At 40.1% G+C, this 18,247-nt stretch overlaps 1 protein-coding gene across 1 annotated transcript; it reads right to left on the bottom strand.

Moving 5' to 3' along the window:
* Positions 1-546: 546 nt before the first annotated feature.
* On the bottom strand, positions 547-11,017 carry LOC112319820 (sterile alpha motif domain-containing protein 9-like). Its single transcript, XM_024577198.2, is given in 4 exon segments — positions 547-1,644; positions 1,647-2,451; positions 10,808-10,860; positions 10,970-11,017. Coding segments are annotated over 4 exon segments (2,004 nt in total).
* Between the last annotated feature and the right edge of the window lie 7,230 nt (positions 11,018-18,247).

The raw sequence follows: 18,247 nt of genomic DNA, 5'->3' as shown, positions 1-18,247 counted from the left end.
GGCTTGTGAGGACCTTGCCCCATTTCCAGTCACTTCACCCACTTCCTGTATATGCTTGGTGCCCCATCAGCTGCTATCCTGGCAGTTTCCAGGGTGGGTGGTTTTGTATATCTACTGGCAGTTTCTTCCTCCGCCTACCCCCACACTGGGTTTACAACCAGAAGTTATGCAGCTTTATCTTTCCCAGTGCTGAAGCCCTGGGCTGCATGGTGTGGCCTAGAGCTGGGCTCACTGGCTCAAAAAGTGTCCCCCTGATTTTTATCCACCACATGTGAATGTGGGGCTGCCCATTCCACTGGCTGCCATCACCTTGCTGTCTGTCCAACTCAACGCCCCAACTCTCCGTCTCCACCCCTCCAACTCACTGGATGAATATAGCTCCTTTAAATCCTTGTTCGTCAGACTTCCCTACAGTTCTGGGTTTTTTTTCTGGGTGATTTTCTGGCAATTCTGGGTGTTTTTCATTTCTAAGTTAGTTTTCTTCCTTCTTATGATTATGAATTGAGAAGAGGCGTGTCTACCTACCCCTCCATCTTGACCAGTGAGCTAATATATCTTCTTATATAACTTTATATCATATGCTAGAGGGCCTTCAATGGAAAAGCCAAGGTAGAAGGACACTCTTTCTATGTTGCCACCACTTCTGAGTGGACCTGAATAAACGGATGTTACTGGTATTTTTATTTTTTTCTCTGTTCCATATACGATAGAGATTTTCTTGCCTTCAGCCAGACCAGTGAGACGACGCAGGAGGTCTTTGACTTCCTTTTTTTTCCACACATCTCCACTCTGCCAGAAGGAATTTATATTTTGTACTTTACTGAAATACTGCTCTATCTCAGCCTTGCGAACAAGACTGTTGAGACCCTTCCTCTTCCCCAGGTAGAAAAGTGTGCTTGCCTGCTTGGACCTGCACATTCTCCTGTACTGCCTATTGAAGGATCTATTTAAGGATGAAACATACTTTTCCATTAGTTCAGCATCTTCATCTAGCTCTTCATTTTCTGGCCAGAACAGCAGGCAGGCCAAGAAATAAGGGTCTGGATATGGATGACTGAGTTCTACGAATTGTAACACTTCTCGGAGCTGTTTTTTAAGTATGTTAAGTGGCTGAATGGACTTGGAGTTGGGTTTTAAACAATTGAGAATAATGTTGGCCAAGATGAAATTTTGTTTCTCCTTTGCCAGCCGTTTATGTGGATTTTGCTGCAAGAGGAACGTGTACTGGTTCACTATGTTTTCCATAGTGGCTGCAGCATCTTCGTGATTAGGGTTAAGGTATTCCAGAAGTCCAGAAAACTTATCTGCTCTCAAAGCTTCTAGACTTTTCCTACAATTCTCCTCTCGGAGTAACTGGCTCTCTTTGCTTTGTAATGAACCCAGATCCGAAGGGCAGAAAAGTTCCACGTATCTACTGAAACAACGGCTGATTTTCTTGCTTAATAAGATTTCCACAGTTTCCTTTAGCATATTCCTTGTTTTTAAAAGAACCAAATAATCAGCAAAAAAATCAAAGCATTTTTTCATATCTGACTGCAAGTTTTGTAAGTAGGATGTGAACTTGCTGAGAGTCAAATAATATTCATTTTTTGGATCTGTAGGAATATTCCTCTTTCCTGATAAAAATTCTGCCATAGTTTTTTTTTAGATGATTCTTCTTCTTTGTGGAAACAGGGAGTGAGCTGAAGAATCTAAATAGTGTAAAGACCAACTTCTACTTCTCCCAAGAAACCAGCCGTATTATACATGTCATATTTTCTTTGGGACTTTTGTGGTGACCAGGTCTCTGTTTCATAGTCTTTCCTATCAGTTTGCTCCTGGGATTTTTTGAAAGCTCCTGATGCATTTTCGGCAGCTTCCAGGAAATGTGTTAGGTCATTAACAGTGATATCCCTGCAGTTTCTGTTTTCATCCAACCACCATTTGATTTTACTTTTGTACACCTGGCCAAGTGTACAAAGTGTATCTGAGATATAGGAATTTTTGGGAGCTTTCTTCTTGGCCTCATTTGCCCAATACAGAGCAGTGTCAAAGTCTTTCTCTTTAATGTAGAAATGTCTTGCTAAGGCCTGACAAATGAATGTACTCTGTGGGAACCGAACACTTCCTTGTTTCAAGACCTTTTCAACTTCATCATTCTGTAAAGCTTCAATTAATGGAGGAAATAAAGTGTCTGTTTCATCTGCTTAGTCTTTGCGCTGTCCTGTAAGCAGAAGAGCTTGCACACAATTTTGGAATTTGTCTATTCCTATTCCAGAATCATAGAATAAATTCTCTTTCAATAACATCAGTGCAATCTGACACTTATCCAAGTGATAGCTCCTTTCCAGCTCTTTGAGACAGCAACTGGCAACCAGAGGGTGAATGATGCGCACACCTGCATATCCGCCATATTCGGCATCTTCCGTGTTGATGAGAAGTGTCCCTTCAGTCACCCACGTGACTCTTTTGCTGTATCATGTGTGCATTGTTTCTGTTGCTGAGGTGCACAAGCATGCCCCATCTTCAGTGCTTCTACCCCTGTCCCCATTTCCAGGGAGGTTCCCCTAAAAAAACTCATGGGAAAATGCTGAACTACCAGGGGGTAGGGTTGGTCAGTGGAATGTGTGGAGCACATTGGGCAACTCCTGAGTTTGCAAATGTTTTTCTTGGTTATTAGGCCATCAGGGTTTTGTTAGTTAGAACCCATCTAAGTTAGGCTTCCACCTTCCCACAGAGACTTTGGGACAGGGGTGCTAGCTCCTTTGATGTTTACATTTCAAAGACATGGTTCCCTGGTGCTTGAGAATGACAATCCTGAGAATGATAATCTGGGAGAATATTTACATGCAATTTAAATAAGCAGAGAAAGGATTTGTGATCACAAAGTTTCTAAAGTAAGTGTTGTATGAAGAAGGAGGCCTTTAGCCAGGTGCCTGTACAAAGGTTCTTCAAGCTGAGGGGATAATTAAGGCCCTGCTGATCAAGAGTCAGAGCTGAGTGAGGAAAGGAGGGTGTCTGCACTGGGCAGGGGACCGCAGTGTTGATTACAGTGAAGATTGATTACATTGGGGAATTGATCAAATAAAGGATTACATAAAGAAATGAAAGCCAATTTCTCGTTAATGGGGATGTGAGTTACAAATACAGAAAGAGAGTAATTTGTGATATGGCACTAAAATTGGAGGCATCAGTGTGAACTCTTGCTTCTCAATATATTTAAATATAGAAATAAATACAGCTGTGAATGTATTTCCTAGGATTGTTCACTGAGAGAGGAGGAGACATACCTCAATAGCAATGAACACCACTAGCACACCAATCATAGCTTCTAAATACTGCCTTTTTCTCTCTATAAATAACCAGGGAACCTTGGTAAAACTGCTGATTCCAGGGATGGGTCAGGAAAAGTATAAGATAAACTTGGAACAGTGTTTGTGCCAGAAAGCAAAGAAGGGCATAAAGAAATGCAGACATGTCTAAAGGTCTCAAAACCCAACTTGAATAGGCCCCTACTAGCCAAATCTAGGTAATTTGAGCATCAAATTAAATAATGAAGTAACATTGTAATCCACTTACTGAATTAGAAAACCATATGTCCACACAGATATAAACAAATAAACGAATAAATGAAAAGTTCAGGGAGAAATAATATTTTTACAACTTTTCAAATTCCCTCCTTACAAAATACTTACTAGTGACAAAGGGGAGGAAGGCTAATGTTAGAGTAGAGAAGCCTGGCCAGTATGCCTTTTCAGCAATATTTTCAAGTCATCAGGGTGAACACCATCAGTATGGGACAAATGAGAACTATTGATCTGTTCCATCTGGTAGGATGCGATGAGAACACAGCATCGCTTCTGTGACACACTCCTAAAGAGGCATGCTTTAAGTCTACGAACCTTGAGACATTAGACAGACCTAAATTGGGAGACATTCTAGAAAATAATTGGTCCATAAACATAAAAAGTGCTGAGGTCATAAGTATCACAGAACCACTAAGGAATTATTCCAGACCAGGAGACTAAAGGAAACTTATGATTCCAAATTTGGTCTTTTTGCTATAAAAGACATTATTGAGACAGTTGGTGAATCCTGAATGAAGTGTGAGGCTTTGATCAGCATTAACATCTACACTAACAAACATGTTAATTTCCTGATTTTGAAGATTGTGGTGTAGTTCTTAATACCCACTGAAGTGTCGGAGAATGATTGGACAACAAACTCAAACTATTCAGTGAAAGATTTTGTCCTTGTACAATACTTCCTACTAAAAAATTAAGAAGATATCACACAGTCAATAATGGTATCACAACACTCTGAACCCCCAGTATAAGAGGGGTAATTTTTTGAAGTCCATTCTCTTCAGATTAACTCCCTTATCTTTCTTTATACTTTCAATTTCCTACTTAAATGGCATCTTTCTCATCAGTATATAAATAAGTTTAGTATTCCCAATTTTCTAAGCCATACATTGCTTAGGTTTATTTTTTTTAATTGTAACTGGCTTCTATGTATTCAGACACTTAGCATTGCTTCTGAGATCCATCCATGTTGCTGTAACTGTAGTTAATTTTTTTCATTGAAATTTAACATACCATTGTACAAATTGAGATGCCTAGAGACCTCTAAGAAGTGAAGGGGCGGGGGGAGAGGACTTGTGTGGCCATGGCGGGACTGAGACTGACGGAGTGTGGGACAAATGGCGCAGGTAGTCCGAGCACTAGAAGACCCTGCGGCCCCACAGTCTCACAGATAAACCAAGAGGGCCGGACTCAGAGTGGCGGAGAATGGGGCAGGCAGAGCGGCGGGTAGCACCCCGCGGCCCCACATTCGCGCACAGATAAACCGGACAAATGGCGGGGAGTGAAGCAGACCATGCAACCCAGGGCTCCAGCTCGGGGGAAATAAAGCCTCAAACCTCTGATTGAAAACTCCCGTGGGGGTTGGGGCGGCAGCAGGAGAGACTCCCAGCCTCACAGGAGAGGTCATTGGAGAGACCCACAGGGGCCGAGGGTGTGTACAAGCCCACCCACTCAGGAACCAGCACCAGAGGGTCCCAGTTTGAATGTGGGTAGCGGAGTGAAATATTGAAATCCGGTGGAGAGTGGAGCAGGCGCCATTGCTCCCTCTCGGCCCCTCCCCCCACGTACAGCATCACAGGGCAGCCATGAGCGTTACCCCACCCTGGTGAACACCTAAGGCTCCGCCCCTTAAAGTAACAGATGCGCCAAGACAAAAAAAAAAACAAATGGCCCAAATGACAGAACACTTCAAAGCTCCAGAAAAAATACAACTAAGCGAGGAAGAGATAGCCAATCTATCGGATGCATAGTTCAAAACACTGGTTATCAAGACGCTCACAGAATTGGTTGAATCTGTTTGAAAACCAGATGAAAAAATGAAGCCTATGCAAATAGAAACAAAGGAAAATGTACAGGGAACCAATAGTGATGTGAAGGAAACTGGGACTCAAATCAACGGTGTGAACCAGAAGGAAAAAAGAAACATCCAACCAGAAAAGAATGAAGAAACAAGAATTCGGGAAAATGAGGAGAGGTTTAGGGACCTCCAGGACATCTTGAAACGTTCCAGCATCCGAATTAGGGGTGCCAGAAGGAGAAGAGGAAGAACAAAAAATTGAAAGCTTATTTGAACAAATAATTAAGGAGAACTTCCCCGATCTGGCAAAGGAAATAGAGTTCCGGGAAGTCCAGGAAGCTCAGAGAGTCCCAAAGAAGCTGGACCCAAGGGGGAACACACCAAGGCACATCATGATTACATTACCCAAGATTACACAGAAGGAGAGAATCTTAGAAGCAGCAAGAGAAAAGGAGACAGTTACCTACAAAGGTCTCCCCATAAGACTGTCAGCTGATTTCTCCAAAGAGACCTTACAGGCAAGAAGGGGCTGGCAAGAAGTATTCCAAGTCATGAAAGGCAAGGACCTACATCCAGGATTACTGTATCCAGCAAAGCTATCATTTAGAATGGAAGGGAAGATAAAGTGCTTCCCAAATAAGGTTAAGTTAAAGGAGTTCATCATCACCAAGCCCTTATTATATGAAATGTTAAAGGGAGTTACCTAAGAAAAAGAAGATCAAAAATAGGAACAGTAAAAATGACAGCAAACTCACAGTTGTTAATGACCACACCTAAAACAAAAACAAGAGCAAACTAGGCAAACAACTAGAACAGGAACAGAACCATAGAGATGGAGATCACATGGCGGGTTGTCAATAGGGGAGTGGGAGGGGGAGAGGGGGGGAAGGGTACAGAGAATAAGTAGCATAGATGATAGGTGGAAAATAGACAGGGGGAGGGTAAGAATAGTGTAGGAAATATAGAAGCCAAAGAACTTATAAGTATGACCCATGGACATGAACTATAGGGGGGGAATGTGGGAGGGAGGGGGTGGGCAGGATGGAGTGGAGTGAGGGGGGGCAAATGGGACCACTGTAATAGCATAATCAATAAATATATTTAAAAAATTAAAAAAAATTAAAAAGATTGAATGTGAAGTGAGAGCTAGAGATAGGACTATAGTTTGCTGGAAGTGAGGAGGTGGAAGACATGGGTTTGAATGAGGGATTATTGATTATTATTATTTTAGGTAATAGACACTTGAGTATAGTTTAAAGCTGGTGAGCATGTTGAACAGAAGGGTTGAATATATAAAAGAGAAAAAAAGAGATAGTGGATGGTGCGAGTTCTTGATTAGGTAACATGAGGTAGATCCCAGAGCAGAGATGAAGAGATCAGGCAGGCCCTTTTATGATCAGTACAGAGATGCAGACCAGGATAGAAGCCCAAGGGAAGTGTGTGTGTTTTGTTTTAGAAAGATGGAACTTCCATCTAGTTAGTGGTTTATGGGGTTTTTTTCCTGCAAAGTAGGAACTTTATCTCATTGACTTGACTGGTAAATAGGCAAAAGACAATAATCTCTTCCAGCATATTTATACATTATCTATTCTAGGCACATAGCTGTTTAGTTTTGTGGGTTATGCATTACATTATTTTAGTGTACTATTGCACAATGTAAAGTTGTATGTCTCTTCAGGGTTTTGACAGCTTATAAAAGACCTAAAATCTCTTTTATAGAAAGAGAAAAATATAGAAATTGACTAAAGGTAATTTTCTCTTTTTTACATATTTATAATTAGATGCATCATATTCCATCCCGTATATGTGTTATAATCACTTAAGCATTAAGTTATTTTAAATGCTACTGTAATAAATATTCTTATTCATGTGTCTATTTCTCTCATCCTTTCCTAAACACAGCTGACTGGGTTAAAGAGTCCAAATGCTTTAAAATCTCTTGATGCATATTGTCAAATCCCTCCACAGTGATATGCCATTCAAACCCCAAAGGCAAATATAATTGAGTGTTAACCACGATAGTATTTAAAACCAGGGCACTGTTCACAGTATCTAGAGTTTCTGTTTTAAACCGACACTTTCTAATTTGGAACCACAGGTGGCACTACAGGATGAAGGAATGGAGACAGACTCCTAGGTTGGAAGGGGTTTTGAATGGATGTCTCAGCCACCTGCTTTTATAGCAGACAAGCAATAAACAATTCCAGAAAAATAATCCTTTCTCTTCTCAACACTATTTGTAAATCACCATAGTTGCACATTATAATCTTATACTTTTAGTCTTTTAAAAATTTTTATTTATTTATTTATTTATAGACAGGAAGGGAAGGAGAAAGAGAGGGAGAGAAACATCAATGTGTAGTTGCCTCTCTCACATCCTCAACTGGTGACCTGTCCCGAAACCCAGGCATGTGCCCTGACTGGGAATCCAACGGGTGACCCTTTCATTCTCAGGCCAGCACTTGATCCACTGAGCCACACTAGGCAGGGCCTTATACTTTTAGTCTTAACTGTCTCTCATACTTGAGATTCTGCAACAGTGCAAGCCCACTTGCATTTATCTTGTCCTCTACACTGTGGAATAGACTTAATCATATCACTTACAAATTATTCTTTCACATCAATTTTCTTATGCAGAACCTTTCACTATGCTTCTATAACTTTTTCTTTTTTAAGAAGGAAACATAGTCATGAGTCAGGAAGGTAAAGAACTCTGGTCTGATGCCTTTCTAAGTTTTCAGTGTGAAAATTGTGTTTAAAAACATATATACAAATGCCAAACTGGCGTGCCCTGGTAGAGATGGTTTAGCATGTAGCATGCCCCCGGTGTCCACTGTAGTGTTTGTTGGTGGGAGTTCCTCAGCTATTCCTGCCATTCATGTGACTTCTTACCCAACACCTGAGATTTCACAGAAGCAAACAGGCTCACAGGGTGCCTGCTTTTCTTGCAAGTCCAAATAGCCCCTGCTGGTACAGATGAAACATACATTAAATACTGCTTGCCTTGACTTAGCTTGAAATGAAAATATGGGAGTTAGCTTTCCCCCTGTAACATCCTTTAGCAATGGCAGTAGGAAATGTTTTCATCACTCCCAATTTATGGTGGGGAGATTTGACAGGGAGGAGAAGCAAAGAGAAGCACTCACGTTGGTGCCTTTTTAAAGTTATGTTACAAAATGCTAACCCTTACTACTTGCCACTCAGGTTAAAAATACATTAGATGCAGAGGACATATGAAGTAGGTCTAACTGTTAAAACTAGTTAACACTAGTTTAAACAAGTGCCCATGGCTTCAAAGACCTTTGAGAGAGACATTAAATACACACTCTTCCTTCATCTGGGCCTTTTTGTTTCCATATAAATAAAGGTCTCACAGACAACATTCTGGGTTCAGCTTTGTATCAGATATATGAGTTAAAATTCTGGGTACCCAATGCTAGGAATGTCAAGAATACTACTTTATCTATTTCTCTCTGCAGATAAAGAAGTTTGCAGTCTGCCTCACTGCAATGGAAACACTACCTGAATATATACTTACATACACACACACACACATATATATTTCTATGTGAAAATGCATATACACACACGCACACATATATGAGTATATATTATATACATATTGGGAGTGACATACTTTTGATTCTAGTTTTTTGATTCTGCTTAATAACAAGATTCGCCATTTTTGTGTAGTTTCTATCTGTAAAGTGGAACCCACCTGAGCACTAAACAATGAAGTAGTGGGTGTTCTGCAGCTATTTGATTCTGGAAAGCCTAGAGGCCTTAGCTGGGGACATGTAAGTGAACGCATGGCTTGCTGAAGCCTGCCGCATAATTTCCCAAACCAGTCTTTGCCGAATTGGCCGGGAGCGAGCTGAAAGCGACACAGGCATTTCTTAGTTGGAGTTGGTGACATTGGAGGGGTGACCTAACTCCTCTTAACCTTAGTTTCTTCATCTATAAAGTACTGATAATGCTTTATATAGTTATTCTGAGGGTTAAATGAGAATATATTTTAAGGACCCAGCAGAGGTTTGCATATATTGGACAATAAATTGTGATGATATGTTTACTTTTGTAAGGAAGCCTGACTGTCTTCCAAAGTGGCCGTATCGTTTTGCATTTCCCCCCGCAATAAATGAGAGTTCCTTGGCTCCACATCCTCGCCAGCATTTGGTGCTGTCAGTGTTCTTGATTTTGGCCATTCTAATAGGTGTTATCTCATTTTAATTTGCATGTTCCTGATGACATTTTATGTGGAGTATGTTTTTATTTTTAATCTTCAGATGAGGATAAGTTTATTGATTTTAGAGAGAGAGGAAAGGAGAAGGGGGAGAGAAAGAGAAAGAAACATCATGTGAGAGAGAAACATTGATAATCAATTGGTTTCCTTCCATATGCACCCCATCTCAGGATCAAACCCACAATCTAGGTTATGTACCCTGACCAGGAATTGAATCTGCAAACTTTTGGTGCACTGGACAACACTGCAGCCAACTGAGTCCCCTGGCCAGTGCTGGAGCATCTTTTTGTATGCTTATTTTTCATTTATATATCTTCTTTAGTGAGCTGTTTGTTAAGGTCTTTGGCCCATTTTGTATAATCAGGTTGTTTTCTTGTTGAGTTTTTTTTTAATTTAATTTTTTATTCAGTTACAATTGTCTGCATTTTCCCCCCATCCCTCCACCCCACCCCAGCCAGTCCCACCTCCCTCCCCCACCTCTACCCTCCCCCTTGATTTTGTCCTTGTGTCTTTTATAGTAGCTCCTATAGACCCCTCTCCCCACTATCCCCTCCCCACTCCCCTCTGGCTATTGTTACATTGTTCTTAATTTCAATGTCTCTGGTTATATTTTGTTTGCTTTTTTCTTTTGTTGATTATGTTCCAGTTAAAGGTGAGATCGTATGGTATTTGTCCCTCACCGTCTGGCTTATTTCACTTAGCCCTTTGACCCAGCAATTCTGCTGCTGGGATTATACCCTAAGAACCCTGAAACACCAATCCAAAAGAACCTATGCACCCCAATGTTCACAGCAGCACAATTTACAATAGCCAAGTACTAGAAGCAACCTAAGTGCCCACCAGCAAATGAGTGGATCCAAAAACAATGGAATTCTATGCAGCAGAGAGAAGGAAGGAGCTTATACCCTTTGCAATGGCATGGATGGAACTGGAGAGCATTATGCTAAGTGAAATAAGCCAGGCGGTGAGGGACAAATACCATATGATCTTGTTGAGTTTTAAGAGTTCTTTGTACGTTGTGGATAACAGTCCTTTACTAGATAGGTCAATTGCAAATATATTCTTCCAGTCTGTGGCTGGTCTTATTCTCTTGATATTTTCCTCAGAGCAGATGTGTTTTAATTGTAATGAAGTCCAGCATATCCATTCATTTTTTTCATGGGTCATGCTTTTGGCGTTGCATCTAAAGAGTCATCATTGTACCTGAGCTCATCCAGGCTTTCTCCTGCATTATCTGGGAACTTCTTGTTCACTTCCTTTAATTAGATAATTTTAAAAAGAAAAACTTCAAAAACACTGTCTGGAAAAACTGTGAACATTTTACTGACATAACACCACACTGTGTAATCACTTACTGGTGCTTACACTAAGTAGTGCTGCATAAAAATGGTAAGGATGCAAGTGAGACGCCATGCTGAGTTCTCAAATGAGGGAAAAAACCCTTCATGTCTAATTTCCGGTTCACTTATTTAAGCAAAGGCAGCAGCTTGGTTAAAAGATTTGGACCTTGAAATATCTGTCTGCAAAGAAGATACGGATATTTTTAGTAAATTAATGAAATCACAGGCATGGGATAAAAGAAATTAAAGGCCCTCTTTGGTCCTATCTTCTCATATTTCAGATTAGACAAGAAGGATTGTCACTATTGTCACTAAAAGCAGTTTTGGTTTTGCATGTATATTACAAAATACACATTAGTATTGTGCTAATATCGTTTCTACATTTATAACCTAGGGACTAAATGTTATTTCATTTATTTAATTTATTTAATAATAAATAAATCTACATTTATTTCATCCACTGTCTTGTAGGGGAAAGTGGCCAGTGACCAGGGCTCCAACGGAGTTTTGTGGACAGCACTGTGGCACCACGTGTGAGCGCATTACTGGGGTGGCTGCGTGGCAGAGTTGTTATTGGCTTTAACAGTTAAGAGGAATAAAGTAGATTTTTCCAGAAGGACAAGGAGGATGGCGCTTTCTATTATTGTTCAAATTGGAACATGTTTGAGAGCAGAAGGCATGAAGTGAATGCATTTTGAGTGCATGTGTCGGAACAGTGGGGAGATAGGCAATTTCCTTCCTGGTTTGGGAGACTAAATCACAGTCAGAGGTCGTCTGAGGGACGAGGAACCAAGCAAACCTAGTTGCCTGGCAGCATCCAATTATGGTTGCTGGCAGGTCAGTCTCTACTACTGAGGGTTTGACTCAAAGGATCAGGGCTCCCAGTTGGTAAATTTCTTCCTATAAAAAATCATAAAGTAAAAATTAAGTTTAATTTAATGATGTATTAAGTGTGTGTTGATTAGACTAATACAATTTCACTGAAATAAGACTATCTAAGAAGATGTGGTTTGGAGTAGTGGTCATTGTAAGCTCAGGAACCTCCCTCATCAGGAGCCAGAATATATGGGACACCCTCTTCCTTAGGTATTTATGGACACACGACAGTAAAATTCCTGTCCAGTTTCTCTCCCTCCCTGCCGTCTTTTCAGTGGGCCCAGATTATCCTTTGTTTCTGTTTTGAGGAGGCAGCAAAAGTTATGCTCAGACACTGATTTTGTCTTTGCCAGTAATTTCTTTAGCACAGGTTTGCTGTGGAAATTATAACAATAAGCCAATAGCATACAGGGTAATATTTCTTAAGTCAAATAAAGAAATAACATACATCAAACAAATGACAGGTTAATCACATTAGTGTTTCAGGCAAGGGGAAGTGAAGGAATAAAACCCAGATTTAATATGAGGTATACACCTTTTTATAACACGCAGCACCTCTAGAGTCTGTGACCATCCAAGGGCTGGATTTCTAGTTGCCAATGCAAAAGTAAAAATCTCCTGTTGCTAGAGCATGTTGCTAGGGAACAAAAATGCCAGTGTGTTGGTAGGTGGGCTGATCTTTATGAAGGGGCTATGGAGTGGTTATCACCACTGCCTATGGAGTGTCTTCCCAGAAGAGAAGCAAATGCCTCAAGGATCTTCAGAGAGTTTTTCCGTTAGGGAAGAGTCTCACCTCCCATAAACAAAAACTCTCAAATAGTCCTCACAAACTCAGTATTTAAAGTCTAAATATGCCCTTGCCATGGATGCTCCACTGCACATTCTTATTGATAAGCCCCCACTGTGGCTCCTCAGCAGCTGGGTTACTGGTTGCTTATCAATGACAACAGATGTAGAATGATTATATGATGGCAAGACTGACTTCATATTACTTCAAAGCAACTTTTAAATTTGTCATTGTCATAAAAAGTGGATTAAAACAACTTCACGTAAGTCCTAAACAAATGGATTCCAAGTCATATTAAATCTACACAACATCCTCAACATTTCTTTCCAAGTTCTTTTAGTCCCTTGACTAATGCCTCTTAACCTTCCCTGGGTCCTCTTTAATTTCCTGAAGTTCATGTTTGCTTCCTTACTTGCTCTCAATTGCACCCCTTGCACCCATTTCCACTTGTTTCTCATTTCCATAAGAATTTTGGCTTTATTCAGACACCCACCCTTCTTCCTCCTAGCCGTGTGATTCTGGGGATGTTGGACTTTATCTCCACCTCCAGGGGAGTAAATTCTGAGTATTAGATCAGTCAAGGTAATCCCACTCCTCTTGCCAGTGATTCCTTAGGAAAGAACGTGTAGGGTGGCCAAGGAAACACTGCTGGAATTTTGGTGGAGGCTGCTGGGAAAGGTTTCTTTATACCTAAGAAAATAACATAAGAAAAGATGGCATTTTTTCCATATTCTGGATTTTATGGTGTCTGGATGTAATTTCTGGTATTGCTGCAGCCATTTTGTAACCAAGAGGGCTGAGATATGGAAAAGAACTTGGGTTTTTGATGATATTTTTGAGTCATTAAATCAGCCGGTCCTGGAATTCACCATGCATTTGAACTATCTGTCAATTGAAATAATAAATTATTATTTATTCAGTTTTCATCAGAGTTTTCTGTGATATGCTGTGAAAGCATTGTAAATAACAACATGATTCATATTTATTTCTTAAACCCAGATCTTTCATTGAAGTTCTCATTTTGGATATAAACTACCTATCAGTCATTTCTATTTGGAATCCTAAATTAATCCTGACAAGTGAACTGTGGCTCATAAAGTACCAGTTATTTTATAAGTAATGAGGATAAAATTTTATAGGTACAATCACACTGTTACAACTCTACTTTCTGAAGGACAGTTTGACAGAGTTCCAGTGAACTGCAAGGAAAAATAGCACCCAAAGTTGTCAGGTGCTCCTGAGGGTCATTCTCAAAGGAGCTTGGTTATTGGAAACACAGTAATTAATCTGCCTCCTATGGATGGTGTCTTCATTAAATATACAGAGGGCAGGTGATCTAATTCAGTACAATTAAAAAATCATTTACTGCCTGTGTTCTAAGGTATGTACAATGGGAGGGATGCCATTTGGGACACTCAGATGAGCTGACTATCATGGAGGGTCTCTGGAGTCCTTACTTGCCGGGGCAACTGGTGTTCTGTAGAATTTAAGGTGCTGCTTCTCTGGAGCTTCGGACAGCAGCTGCCATTAACCTAAAGAGGGATTCTGCTGCAGGGAAGAAGCAGCCTGGCAGTTTGTGCCTTATTGTGTGGTGAACAATAGAACCATCATCTTCCCTAGGAGCATATTCGCATGAGAAAGACCTGAGACACAAACGCAAAACAAATAAATTAATGCTTTCTGGGTGACCAATAATAACTGACACTAGTGAAGCTCTCAAGGTAAGGCTGAGAGAAGAAAAAGTGGCATGCACTCTCTATCCAGAGAATTGTGTGGTGCATTGGCATTGACCCTGGACTTGGAGCCAGAGGTGCTGTTCAAGGGTCAGCTCAGCCACTCACTGGTTTGGTGACTTTAGGAAAGTGTTTTAACTTCCTGAATCTGTGTTCTTTCATCTGTCAAGTGGGCATGCTTGCCGTAGCCCACAAGATTCTTGAGATAATGGATGTGAAACTGTTTATAAATTTCAAGGTTAACATGGTAATCCCAATAAACAATGTGTTTGGTAGATGAGAAGGAAGGAGACTAACGGTGTTAAAAATCCAAGTGCTGTGTCTGTCTTGTCTGTGTATGAGAAAGGAACCCTTGCTTTCAACTAAAACATACACATTCATATAGTATATAAACACGCCTAGGCAGATACTAGATAAAATCCTTTGAAAAACTTATTCGCCTCCCCGGTCAGAAGAGGTCAGGTGCACACTGGTAATTCAAATGATGCGTGAGGTGCGCTTACTGTCCACAGGGCAGGGGGCTGAGAGCAGTGGTGGCTGCTTCATTTTAAAATGGAGCTCATATTTATGATTTACATTTTAATTTTTAAACCTTTCTGAACTAACATGATGTACTAATCTCTTAATAAAAACAAGTCTAAGTGCCTCCCATTTAGATTGCAATATAAAGGTCTGGGTTTTCTATAAAAACACTGCTTGTTCTTAGATTACAGTGTGTTCTTAAACTAACTCCTATACGTTGTTTCATTTTTTCTTGTTAGAGAATGTAGCATTTACTTGCATGAAACTGAACTCAAGCATTAAAGCTGGATGGAATACGCTGGAGGGCAGTTTGTCGTCTCTAAATAGCAGGAAGACTGTAGCATCTCCATATTACGGCAAAGAGCAACAAAAATAAAAATAAATCACAACGGTTTACATAAATACTAGAATTTTATTATTTTGTTCTATCTAAAAGCTATATTGTTTTCCTGCATGGGGGAATCAACAACCCAATTCACAAACCTCTGCCTTTTATTTAGAACAGGTTTGCATTTTTGTGGTGTATGCCTTCTGAGAGCTAATAGTAACATTATAATTTGGGGTCTGCGGGCTCTCTTGCCTGGGGTCAACGCTTGGATGAGAGAGTAAAGTTCAAAAGTTCATACAAACATGGCCCTCCCCAGCAAAACACAGTTCTGAGAAAGGGGCCATTCCATTGTAGCACCCTGCCAATTTACTACATGAATCTACATGGTTGCATCACAGTTTGTTCCCTGGACTAAGCTCCTCAAAGTTCAATTTTGTGTCAGGATGGAAGAAAATATATAACAGGCTGCATCTGTCCTTAAATAACTCAAGTAAATTCCCTGAAAATGAGTCAGCTCTTCCTTGTTTTTCTGTCTACCCTCCCCCCTCCGCTGTACCACACTCGTCTCTAATGAAAGCCATGTCACAGCCAGCAGCAACAACAAAAAAGTCTATCAGTGAGGTAGACCCCTTAAAAATAATACTCACTGGGAATACAATTCTGTTCCAAGTTAGAATCAGTAATGTGAAGTTAAAACTTTAACAGCAACTAAGATTATGTTTAGTAATCAGAAAAGAACTTAGGCTGGTTTTTAAAAATTAATTTGTTAATTAGGTGAACATCTGGGTTCAGTTTGTCACTTCCCTTGGAAACCTTGATTAATTTATGAGATTTTCATCCCCATTTACTAAAAAAGCAGTGAGTCATCCAGAGTTACACACCAATGACAGCAAAATTAATTGGATTCCAGATCCTTTCACATTTTTCCCTTCAGCAGTCCTCGCTGCCCGAGTGGAACCATGCGCTAAGACAGTCTGTGCATTTTTGTGTGAGAGAGAGATACAGAAGTGACAGGAATGACAAGTGATTAAAAGTGAGTTTGAAAAAATAAGAATATGTGTGTGAATTCCCTTTGGCTTGTGGTAAGAAACCCTGGAGGGTTACACAAAAGTAGCCAAACCAGAAACTAATAAAAAACGTTATCTTGGTGCATACTTTTTATAGAATTTTGATTTGTGAATCATGTGGATGTATTATTATCTGCTCAAGAAAATGCTGCTTGAGATTGTCCATGGTTTGAAGTGCTCCAGAGTTGGGTCTAGGAAAAGGGGACCATGGAGAAGAAGCAGCTGTAGCTCATTGTAGTCAGGATCTGCCCTTCACCTGCAGATGTAAGGGCCAGGGTGGGGGTGGTGGAGATTCAAGATTGAAAAGGAGGGAGGGGGGGATGGACCTGAGAAGTGGGTGACCAGAGAAGCTGACCTGTGCTCTCCCAGCCCTGCAGTAGAATTACTACCTTTCTTTGGCTCTGCTGGTTACAAATTGCATTCAGCTTAGACACATGCTTGTGAAAGCTACGTGATCTCGGCGGTATAAAACCATGCTCAGAGATGAAGGGGAATTCACCATCTTGGTTATTAACATCATCGCTGCTTTCACCTTGCCTTTGTGAACACTCATTGTTCCTTCCTCCTGTTCTCTTTGTCAGCTTAATATTTTGGGGGTGTATTTTGTATATGAGATTAGGTATAAACATATGCATACCTAATCTAGGAAAATGTTAAAAGATTATTTTTTAGAGGAGAGATTATAAATGATACTATTTTTCCAGGTTTATTGAGATATAATTAACATACACCATTGTGTAAGTTTAAGGTATAGAGATTTGGTATATTTATATATTGTACAGTATTTACCACAGTAGGGTTAGTTGGCACATTCATTACCTCACATAATTACATTTTTTTTGGTTATGAGAATATTTAAGATCTACTCACAACTGGTGATTTTAATTGTTTTATGGTTAGCCTTCTGCGTTTCTTAGTATCTATACACAGGGAGACCCCCCCCAAAAAAACCCCTGGAATTATATTCTGGAGGGCAGGCCCCTTGTGATACAGGCTTCTCCCACAAGGTGAGTGTGCCCATTTCATGATGGGTGATTTACAAGCCCACCTGCCCACCCTGTGCTGAGTGGTCATCAGTTTTTGACCAAAAGCAGCATGACCCTGGTGCCCTACCCTCCCCATTCACCTGATCTTGCCCTGAGCAACTTCTGTTTTTGTTTCCTGGATGAAAAAATTTCTCAAAGGGAAACATTTGGTGATGTGGAAGAGGTGAAACAAAAAAAAAGCAGAAACACTAAAAGGCATTAAAATAGACAAGTTCAAAACGTGTTTAGAGCGGTGGAAAAAATGTCTTGATAGGTGTATTGCATCAAATGGAGAGTAACTTGAAGGTGACTGAAGTTTAAACATGTAAGAATAAATACATATTTTTAATAACGTATTTTTAATTAAGATGTGTACTTTTTAAAAAAGATTTTATCTATGTATTTTAGAGAGAGAGGAAGAGACGGAGATAGAGAGAGAGAGAAACATCAGTGTGTGGTTGCCTCTCACATGCCCCCTACTGGGGACCTGGTCCACAACCCAGGCATGTGCTCTGACTGGGAATTGAACCAGCAACCTGTTGGTTCGAAGGCCAGCACTCAAGCCACTGAGCCACCAGCCAGGATTAAATACACAATTTTTTATAAATAAAGTCTTGGTTTTTTGGGTCCCCCCTTGTATATTTTTTACAATGGGCATGAATTCCTTTTCTAATTAGATAAAATATTTTTTAGTAATTGGAGAAGAAAACATTCATGGTAGGATTGATAGCCTTTTCAGCAGAAAATATATAGGGGTAGTAGAGAAAGACGACCAGAAAGGGTCATGAAACTTAGTCTTAATTTTCTTTTAACCATGTCTATGAAATACTGGCGGTGCAATGTAAATAGAGTGGTTCGCTTGAAACACTCAAAGAGAACTGCTATTCTTTTTTAATTTTTTCTGTATAAAACAATAGGCCATGAGACATAGTTCAAAGTCAGTTTAAAATATAGTTGTATATCTT

The sequence above is a fragment of the Desmodus rotundus genome, chromosome 6, assembly GCF_022682495.2.
Source record: "Desmodus rotundus isolate HL8 chromosome 6, HLdesRot8A.1, whole genome shotgun sequence".
NCBI lineage: Eukaryota > Metazoa > Chordata > Mammalia > Chiroptera > Phyllostomidae > Desmodus > Desmodus rotundus.
Note: the sequence above shows the minus strand (reverse complement) of the source record. Positions and strands in the feature narration are given on the sequence as shown.